General features: G+C 56.0%; 1 protein-coding gene across 8 annotated transcripts in view; it reads left to right on the top strand.

Moving 5' to 3' along the window:
• Nucleotides 1–12,129, top strand: part of ABCC6 (ATP binding cassette subfamily C member 6) — a 115,546-nt gene that overhangs the window by 49,701 nt on the left and 53,716 nt on the right. For all 8 annotated transcript variants that reach the window (XM_039478381.2, XM_074381609.1, XM_074381610.1 and 5 more), the window contains one exon: nucleotides 522–642. In XM_039478381.2, the coding sequence (XP_039334315.2) occupies nucleotides 522–642 (121 nt within the window). The remainder of the gene's footprint in view (nucleotides 1–521; nucleotides 643–12,129) is intronic.

The following is a 12,129-nucleotide window of genomic DNA, read 5'->3' as shown; positions in this document are numbered from 1 at the left end:
GCATAATTTATATTCTGCTAGTTGAACGGACAAATCTGATGGTAAACAGTAGGGGCCAAACAATTGCACCAAAGCTTAAACCAAAATGAAAGTTTTGAGAACATGCTGGGTGAGGCAGCTCATGCCTATAATCCCAGCACTTTGGGAGGCTGAGGTGGGCGGATTGCTTGAGCTCAGGAATTTAAGACCAACCTGGGCAACATAGCAAGACCCTGTCTCTAAAAAGAAAAAAATAAGAAAATTCTGAGAACAGAGTTCCAGTGGTGGGCAAATTAAGTTCATCCTGTGAGTGGCATCAGAAGAATGGGCTTGCTTGACTCTGGGGTAACAGATGGCATTTAGCTGGGTACCACACACACAGAAGGGAAGTGTGTGGTAGATATATGGTCAGTATTCTGTTAGTTGAATGAATGAAGAGTGTCCCCTGAGCTCAGTGGCTGTCAGTGGGCCTTAGGGTTGGGCACATACACCCCACCATTGGTAGAGACTCTGACTTCCTCTTCATTTCCTCTAAACAACAGGTCCATCAAGTCAGTCCCTGAGAAGGACCGTACCCCTTCAGAAGCCCAGACGGGGGTTCCTCTAGATGACCCTGACAGGGCACCATGGCCAACAGGAAAGGACAGTGTGCAGTATGGCAGGGTAAGCACCAGCTCGGCCCGCCCCTCCCCAGCCACTGCTGCTGCCTCCAGGGCCCAAGTCCTCCTCCCAGATGTAGCAGTTGGCAATGGGGTGGTGGTGATACTCAACCTTTCTTGAGCACCTACTATGTGCCAGTAGCATTCTAGACCTTCATTTTCTTAATCCTCATAACCACTCTAAAAAATAGATATGATAGCTCTATTTTAGACATAAATAACTCTTAAAATTTATTTTACTTTTGAGATGGTGGCTCGCTCACACACCTAGGCTGGACTGCAGTGATGTGATCATCTCACTGCAGCCTTGACCTCCTGGGCTCAAGCAATCCTTCTACCTCAGTCTCTCAAGTAGCTAGGACTACAGGTGCGTGCCATCATGCCCACCTAATTTTTGTACTTTTAGTAGAAACGAGGTTTTGCTAAGTTGCCCAGGTTGGTCTTGAACTTCTGGGCTTAAGTGATCCTCCTGCCTCTGCCTCCTATAGTGCTGGGATTCAGGCATGAGCCACTGTGCCTAGCCAAGAAACTGAAGTCTTAAAGAGTTAAGAGACTTGGTGTTCTAATAGCCAGCCTGGGACCCAACCTGAAACCCAAATTAGGCCAGTCTGTCTGAAGCTTGTACTGTTTCTCCTTTTCTATATGGCTATATACCTCCACCCACCTACCTTTCCATTCCATCATCCACTTAAATGCACATCCACCCACTCACCTATCAATCCTATCCACTCACCTATCCATCCCACCAACTCACCTATCCATCCCACCAACTCACATATCCATCCAACCCACCATCCCTCCATCCGACCGATCCATCTATGCATCCCACCCACCATCTATCCATCCCACCCAACAAATGCATCCCACACCACCTATCCATCCCACCCACGATCTATCCATCCCACTCACCCGCCTGTCCATCCCATCCACCCACCTGTCCATCCCACCCACCCACCTGTCCATCCCACCCAACCACCTGTCCATCCCACCCACCATCTATCCATCCCACCCACCCACCTATGCATCCCACACACTCTCTATGCATCCCACCCACCAATGCATCCCACCCACCCACCTATCCATCCCACCCAACCACCTATCCCTCCCATCCACCCACCTATCCATTTCACCCACCCACCTGTCCATCCCACCACCCACCTATCAATCCCACACACTCACCTCTCCATCCCACCCACCCACCTATCCATCCTACCCACCATCTATCCATCCCACCAAACCACATGTCCACCCCACCCACCCACTTGTCCATCCCACACACCCACTTGTCCATCCCACACACACTCTATCCATCTCACCCACTCACCTATACATGCCACCCACCCACCTGTCCATTCCACCCACCATCTATCGATCCAACACACCCACCTGTCCATCCCACCCACCCACTTATCCATCCCACCCATCTATCCATTCCACCAACCCACCTGTCCAGCGAACCCACCATCTATTCATTCCACCCACCCAACTGTCCATCCCACCCATCTATCCATCCCACCCACCCACCCAGCTATCCATGCCAACCACTCATCTGTCCATCCCATCCACTCACCTGTCCATCCCAGCTACCTGTCTATCCCACCCACCCACCTGTCCATCCCACCCACTCTCTATCTCACCAACTCACCTATGCATCCCACCCATCCACCTATCGTTACCACCCATCATCTATCCATCCCACCCACCCACCTGTCCATTCCACCCACCATCCATCCCACCCACCCACCAGTCCATCCCACCCACTCTCTATCCATCCCATCCACTCACTTATCTATCCCACCCACTCACTTATCCATTCCACCCACTCACCTGTCCATCCCACCCACTCACCTGTCCATCCCACCCACCCACCTGTCCATCCCACCCACCCACGTGTCCATCCTACCCACCCACCTGTCCATCCCACCAACCATCTATCCATCCCACCCACCAACCAGTCCATCACACCCACCCACCTGTCCATCTCACCAACCCACCTGTCCATCCCACCCACCATCTATCCATCCCACCCACACACATGTCCATCCCACCCACCATCTATTGATCCCACCCACCCACCTATCCATCCCATCCACCCACCTATCCATTACACCCACACACCTGTCCATCCTACCACCCACATCTCGATCCCACCCTCTCACTTGTCCATCCCACCCACCCACCTGTCCATCCCACCCACTCTCTATCCGTCCAACTCACTCACCTATGCATCCCACCCATCCACCTGTACATCCCACCGAAGAACTATCCATCCCACCCACCCGCCTGTCTATCCCACCCACAACACCTGTCCATCCCACCCACCATCTATCCATTCCACCCACCCACCTGTCCAGCCCACCCACCCACCTGTGCATCCTACCCACCATCCATCCCACCCACCCACCTGTCCATCCCACCCACCGTCTATCCATCACACCCACCCACCTGTCCCTCCCACCGACCATATATCCATCCCACCCACCCACCTGTCCATCCCACCCACCAACCTATACATCCCACCCACCATCTATCCATTCCACCAACCCCTGTCCCCCCCACCCACCATCTATCCATCCTACCCACCCGGCTGTCCATCCCACGCACCATCATTCCATCCCACCCACCCACCTGTCCATCCCACCCACCCACATATACATCACACCCACTCACCGGTCCATCCCATCCACTCACCTGTCCATCCCTCCCACCCATCTATCCCACCCACCCACCTGTCCATGCTACCAACCCTCTATCCCACCCACTTACGTATGCATCCCACCCATCCACCAGTCGTTCCCACCCATCATCTATCCATGCCACCCACCCACCTGTCCATCACACCCACCATCTATACATCCCACCCACCCACCTGTCCATCCCAACTACCCATCTATCCATCCCACCCACTCACCTGTTCATCCCTCCCACCATCTATCCCACAACCCACCTGTCCATCCCACCCATTCTATATTTATCCCACCCATTTACCAATGCATCCCACCCATCCACCAGTTGTTCCCACCTGTCATCTATCCATCCCACCCACCCACCTGTCCATCCCACCCACCATCTATCCATCCCACCCACCCATCTGTCCATCACACTCACCATTTATCCATCCCACCCACCCACTTGTCCATCACACCTACCTGTCCATCACACCCATCTATCCATCCCACACACCCACCTGTCCATCCCACACACCCACCTGTCCATCTCACCCACCCACCTATCCATCCCACCCACCATCTATCCATCCCACCCACCCACCTGTCCATCCCACCCACCATCTATCCATCCCACCCACCCACCTGTCCATCCCTCCCACCATCTATCTATCCCACCCACCTATCCATCCCACCCACTCAACTGTCCATCCCATCCACTCACCTGTCCATCTCTCCCATTCATCTGTCTATCCCACCCACCCACCTGTCCATTCCACCCACTATCCCACCAACTCACCTATGCATCCCACCCATCCACCTATCATTCCCACCCATCATATATCCATCCCACCCACCCACCTGTCCATCCCACCCACCCACCTGTCCATCCCACCCACCATCTATCCATCCCACCCACCCACCTGTCCATCCCACCCACCATCTATCCATCCCACCCAACCAGCTGTCCATCCCACCCACCCACCTGTCCATCCCACCCACCATCTATTGATCCCACCTACACACCTGTCCATCCCACCTACCATCTATCCATCCCACCCACCCACCTGTCCATCCCACTCACCAACCTGTCCATCCCATCCACTCACCTGTCCATCCCACACACCAATCTGTCTATCCCACCCACCCACTTGTCCATCCCACCCACACTCTATCCATCCCACCCACTCACCTATGCATCCCAGCCATCCGTCGTTTCCACGAATCATCTATCAATCCGACCCACCCACCTGTCCATCCCACTCACCATCTATTCATCCCACCCACCCACCTGTCCATCCCACGCACCATCTATCCATCCCACCCACCCACCTGTCTATCCCACCCACACACCTGTCCATCCCACCCACTCACTAGTCCATCCCACCCACCCACCTGTCCATCCCACCCACCATCTATCCATCCGACACACCCACCAGTCCATCCCGCCCACCCACCAATCCATCCCACCCACCCACCTGTCCATCTCAACCACCCACCTGTCCATCTCACCCACCCAACTGTCCATCCACCCACCCACTTATCCATCCCACCCACCCACCTGTCCATCCCACCCACCAACCTATACATCCCACCCACCATCTATCCATTCATCCCACCCACCATCTATCCATTCGACCCACCCACCTGTCCATCTCACCCACCATCTATCCATCCCACCCACTCAGCTGTCCATCCCACCCACCATCTATCCATCCCACCCACCCACCTTTCCATCCCACCCACCCATCCATCGCACCCACTCACCTGTCCATCCCATCCACTCACCTGTCCATCCCTCCCACCCGTCTATTTCACCCACCTACCTGTCCATCCTAACTCTCTATACCACCCATTTACCTATGCATCCCACCCATCCACCAGTCGTTCCCACCCATCATCTATCCATGCCACCCACCCAGCTGTCCATCCCACCCACCATCTATCCATCCCACCTACCCACCTGTCCATCCCACCTACTCACCTATCCATCCCACCCACTCACCTGTCCATCCCTCCCACCCGTCTATCCCATAACCCACCTGTCCATCCCACCCATTTTATATCTATCCCACCCACTTACCAATGCATCCCACCCATCCACCAGTTGTTCTCACCCGTGATCTATCCATCCCACCCACCATCTATCCATCCTACCCACCCACCTGTCCATCCCACCCAACATCTATCCATCCCACCCACCCACCTGTCCATCACACCCACCATTTATCCATCCCACCCACCCACATGTCCTTCACACCTACCTGTCCATCCCACCCACCATCTATCCATCCCACACACCCACCTGTCCATCCCACCTACCACCTATCCATCCCACCCACCCACCTGTCCATCCCATCCACTCACCTGTCTATCCCACCCACCCATCTATCTATCCCACCCACTCAACTCTCCATCCCACTCACTATCCATCCCATCCACTCACCTATGCATCCAACCCATCCACCTGTCGTTCCCACCCATCGTCTATCCCTCCCACCCACCCACCTGTCCATCCCACCTACCATCTGTCCATCCCACCCAACCACCTGTCCATCCCATCCACTCACCTATCCATCCCACCCACCCACCTGTCCATCCCACCCACTCTATATCCTTCCCATCCACTCAACTGTCCATCCTACCCACACACTTACCTATATCACCCACTCAGTTATCCATCCCAACCACTCACCTGTCCATCCCACCCACCCACCTATCCACTCCACCCACGAACCTGTCCATTTCATCCACTCACCTGTCCATCTCACCCACCCATCTGTCTATCCCACCCACCCACCTGTCCATCCCACCCACGCTCTATCCATCTCACCCACTCATCTATGTATCCCACCCATCCACCTGTCGTTCCCACTCATCATCTATCCATCCCACCCACCCACCTGTCTATCCCACCCACCATCTATCCATCACACCCACCCAACTTCCATCCCACTCAACATCTATCCATCCCACCCACCCACCTATCCATCCCACCCACCATCTATCCATCCCACCCACCCACCTATCCATCCCACCCACCATCTATCCATCCCACCCACCCACCTGTCCATCCCTCCCACTCTCTATCCATCCCATCCACTCAATCTATCCCACCCACTGACTTATCCATCCCAACCACTCATCTGTCCATCCCACCCACCCACCTGTCCATTCCAACCACCCACGTGTCCATCCCACCCACCCACCTGTCCATCCTACCCACCATCTATCCATCCCACCCACCCACCAGTCCATCCCACCCACCCACCTGTCCATCCGACACACCCACCTGTCCATCCGACCCACAGTCTATCCATCCCAGCCACACACCTGTCCATCCCACCCACCATCTATCCATCCCACCCACCTGTCCATTCCACCCACCCACCTGTCCATCCCACCCACCATCCATCCTACTCACCCACCTGTCCATCTCACCTACCCACCTGTCCATCTTACCCACCCACCTGTCCATCCCACCCACCCACCTGTCCATCACACCCGCTCTCTATCTCACCCACTCACCTGTCCATCCCACCCACTCACTTATCTATCCCACCCACTCACCTATCCATCCCAGCCACTCACCTGTCCATCCCACCCACACACCTGTCTATCCCACCCACCATCTATCCATCCCAGCCACCCACCAGTCCATCACACGTACCCACAAATCCATCCAACCCACCCACCTGTCCATCTCACCCACCCACCTGTCCATCTCACCCACCCACCTGTCCATCTCACCCACCGACCTGTCCATTCCACCCACCATCTATCCATTCCACTCACCATCTATCCATCCCACCGATCCACCTATCCATCCCACCGATCCACCTATCCATCACACCCAGCCACCTATCATCCCACCCACCCACCTCTCCATCCCACCCAACATCTATCCATCCCACCCACCCACCTGTCCATCCCACCCACTATATATCCATCCCACTGACCCACCTATCCATCCCACCCATAATCTATCCATCCCACCCACCAACCTGTCCATCCCATCCGCTCACTTGTCCATCCCACCAACCATCTATCCATCCCACCCACCTACCTGTCCATCCCACCCACTCTCCATCCCACCCACTCTCCATTCCATCCACTCACCTGTCAATCCTACCCACTCACTTATCTATCCCACCCAATCACTTATCCATCCCAACCACTGACCTGTCCATCCCACCAACCCATCCATCCCACCCACCCACCTATCCATCCCATCCACTCACTTGTCCATCCCACCCACCCATCTGTCTATACCACCCACCCACCTGTCCATCCCACCCACTCTCTATCCATCACACCCACTCACCTATGCATCCCACCCATTCACCTGTCTTTGCCACCCATCACCTATCCATCCCACACTCACCTGTCCATTCCACCCACCATCTATCCATCCGACCCACCCCCATGTCCATCCCACCGAAACTCTATCCATCCCATCCACTGACTTATCTATCCAACCCACTCACTTATCCATCCCATCCACTCACCTGTGCATCCCACCCACCCATGTATCCATCCCACCCGCCCACGTATCCATCACACCCACCTACCTGTCCATCCCTCCCACCATCTAGCCATCACACCCACCCACTAGTCCATCCCACCGACCCACCAGTCCATCCCACCGACCCACCAGTCCATCCCACCGACCCACCTGTCCATCTCACCCACCCACCTGTCCATCTCACCCACCATCTCTCCATCCATCCCACCCACCTGTCCATCCTACCCACCATCTATCCAACGCACCCACCCACCTATCCATCCCATCCACCCACCTATCCATTTCACCAACCCACCTGTCCATCCCACCACCCACCATCTATCCATTCTACCCACACACCTGTCGATCTCACCCACCCACCTGTCCATCCCACCCACTCTCTATCCATCCCACCCACCCACCTGTCCATCCCACCCACAATATATCCATCCCACCCACCCACCTGTCCATCCCACCCACCCACCTATCCATCCCACCCACCATCTATCCATTCCACCCACCCACCTGTCCATCCCACCCACCATCTATCTATCCCACCCACCCACCTGTCCATCTCACCCACCCACCTGTCAATCCCACCCACCTATCCCACCATCTATCCATCCCACCCACCTACCTCTCCATCCCATCCACCAGCCTCTCCATCCCACACACCCACCTGTCAATCCCACCCAACATCTCTCCATCCGACCCACTCACCTGTACATCCCACCCACTCACCAGTCCATCTCACCTACCATCTATTCAGCCCAACCACCCACTTGTCCATCCCACAGACCCACCTGTCCATCTCACTAACCCACCTCTCCATCCCACCCACTCACCTGTCGATCCCACCCACCCAACTGTCCTTCCCACCCACCATCTATTCATCCCACCCACCCGCATGTCTGTCCCACACACCCACCTATTCATCCCACCTGCTCTCTACACATCCCAGCCACTCACCTATGCATCCCACCCATCCACCTGTCCATGCCACCCACCATCTCTCCGTTCCACCCACCCACTTGTCCATCCTACCCACCCACCTGTCCATCCCACCCGCTATCTATGCATCCTACACACCCACCTGTCCATCCCACCCACCATCTATCCAAACCATCCACCCACCTGTCCATCCCACCCACCAACCTATCCATACCATCCACTCATCTATCCATCGCACCCACCCACTTGTCCATCCCAACAACCCACCGATCCATCCTGCCCACCATCTGTCCATCGCACCCACCCACCTGCCCATCACACCCACCCTCTATGTATCCCACCAACCACCTGTCCATCCCACCCATCATCTATCCATTCCACCCACCCCTGTCGCTCCCACCCACCATCTATCCCACCAACCCACTTGTTTATCCCACCCACCATCTATCCCACCAACCCACTTGTTTATCCCACCCACCATCTATCCATCCGACCCACCCACCTGTCCATTCCACCCAACATCTATTTCTCCCAGCCAGCCACCTGTCCGTCCCACCCACCCACCTTTCCATCCCACCCACCATCTATCCATCCCACCCACCCGTCCATCCCAGCCACCCAGCTGTTCATCCTACCGAACCACATATCCATCCCATCCACCATCTATCAGTCCCACCCACCCGTCCATCCTACCCACTAACCTGTCCGTCCTACCAACCCACCTGTCTATCCCACCGACCATCTATCCATCCCACCCACCCACATGTCAAACACACCCACCCACCTGTCCTTCCCACCCACTCTCTATCCATCCCAATCACTATCATATGCATCCCACCCATCCACCTGTCCATCCCACCCGCCATCTATCCATCCCACCCACCTACCTGTCCATCCCACCCACCCACATCTCCATCCCATCCACTATCTATCCATCCCACCCACCCACATGTCCATCCCACCCACCATCTATCTATCCCAATCACCCACCTGTCCATCCCACCCACCCATCTATCCCACCCACCCACCTGCCATCCCATCCACTCACCTGTCCATCTGATCCACCCACGTGTCCATCCCACCCACCCACCTGTCCTTCCCACCCACCATCCATCCCACACACCTGTCCTTCCCACCCACCATCCATCCCACCCACACACCTGTCCATCCCACCCTCCCTCTATCCATCCCACCCACCCACTTGTCCATCCCACCCACCACCTATCCATCCCACCAACCGACATGTGCATCCCACCCACACATCTGTCCATCCCACATACTCTCCATCCCATCCACTCACCTATACATCCCACCCATCCACCTGTTCATACCAACCACCCTGTATCATCCCACCCACCCACCTGTCCATCCCACCCACTAACCTGTACATCCCACCCACCCACCTGTCAATCCCACCCACCATCTATCCATCCCAACCCACATCCATCCCACCAACACACCTGTCAATCTAACATACTCTCTATACATCCCACCCACTCACCTATGCATCCCACACATCCACCTGTCCATCCCACCTACCATCTATCCATACCACCCACCCACCTGTGCATTCCACCCATCTATCCATCCTACCCACCCACCTGTGCATCCCACCCACCATCTATCCATCCCACCCAACCACCTATCAATCCCACCCACCCACCTATTCATTCCATCCATTCACCTGTCCATCTCACCCACCCACCTGTCCATCCGATCCACTCACCTGTCCATGTCACTGACCCACCTGTCTGTCCCACCCACCCACCTGTCCATCCTGCCCACCATCTATCCCACCCACCCACCTATCCATCCCACCCACCACCCTCTCAATCTCACCCACTCTGTATCCTTCCCACCCAACCACCTGTCCATCCCACCCACCATCTATCCATCCCACCAAACCACATGTCCATCCCACCGACACACCTGTCCATCTAACATACTCTGTATACATCCCACCCACTCACCTATGCATCCCACACATCCACCTGTCCATCCCACCCCCTATCTATCCATACCACCTACCCACCTGTTCATTCCACCCACCATCTATTCAGCCTACCCACCCACCTGTCCATCCCACCCACCATCTATCCATCTATCCATCCCACCCCACCACCTATCAATCCCACCCACCCACCTCTCCATTCCATCCACTGACCTGTCCATCTCACCCACCCACCTGTCAATCCCACCCACTCACCTGTCCATCCCACCAACCATCTATCCATCCCACCCACCCACCTGTCCATCCCACCTATCTATCCATCTTACCCACCAACTTGTCCATCGCACCCACCCACCTGTCCATCCCACCCACTCACCCGTCCATCCCATCCACTCACCTGTCCGTCCCACCCACCCATCTGTATATCCCACCCACCCACCTGTCCATACCATCCACTATCTACCCAACCAACTCACCTTTGCATCCCACCCATCCACCTGTCATTGCCACCCATCATCTATCCATCCTACCCACCGACCTGTCCATCCCACCCACCATCTATCCATCCCACCCACCCACCTGTCCGTCCCATGCACCATGTATCCATCTCACGCAACCACTGGTCCATCCCACCCACCCACCTATCCATCCCACCCACCCACCTATCCATCCCACCCATCCACCTGTCCATTCCAATCACCATCTATCCATCCCACCCACCCACCTATCCATCCCATCCACCCTCCTATCGATTTTACCCACCCTGTTGATCCCACCTGTCCATACCACCACCCACCTGTGGATCCCACCTGTCCATGCCATCACCCACCTGTCCGTCCCACCCACTCACCTCTGCATCCCACCCACCCACCAGTCTAACCCACCCACCATCTATCCATCCCACCCACCCACTTGTCCATCCTACCCACCCACCTGTCCATCCCACCCACTATCTATCCATATCACGCACCCACCTGTCCATCCCACCCACCCACCTGTCAATCCCACCCACTATCCCACCCACCCACCTGTCCATCCCACCCACCATCTATCCATCCCACCCACCCACCTGTCCATCCCACGCACTCTCTATCCATCCCATCCACTCTCTTATCTATCCCACCCACTCAATTATCCATCGCACCCATCCACCTGTTCATCCCACCCACCATCTATCCATCCTACCCACCCACCAGTCCATGCCACACAGCCACCTGTGCATCTCACACACCCACCTGTCCAACCCACCCATCTATCCATCCCACCCACCCACATATCCATCTCATCCACCCACCTATCCATTTCACCCAACCATGTGTCCATCCCACCCAGCCACCTGTTCATCCCATCCACTCACCTGTCCATCTCACTGACTCACCTGTCCATCTCACTGACTCACCTGCCCATCCCGCCCACCCA

The sequence above is a fragment of the Saimiri boliviensis genome, chromosome 12 (genome assembly GCF_048565385.1).
Source record: "Saimiri boliviensis isolate mSaiBol1 chromosome 12, mSaiBol1.pri, whole genome shotgun sequence".
NCBI classification, from domain to species: domain Eukaryota; kingdom Metazoa; phylum Chordata; class Mammalia; order Primates; family Cebidae; genus Saimiri; species Saimiri boliviensis.
The sequence above is the reverse complement of the archived record's forward strand: the minus strand, read 5'-3'. Positions and strand labels throughout refer to the sequence as shown.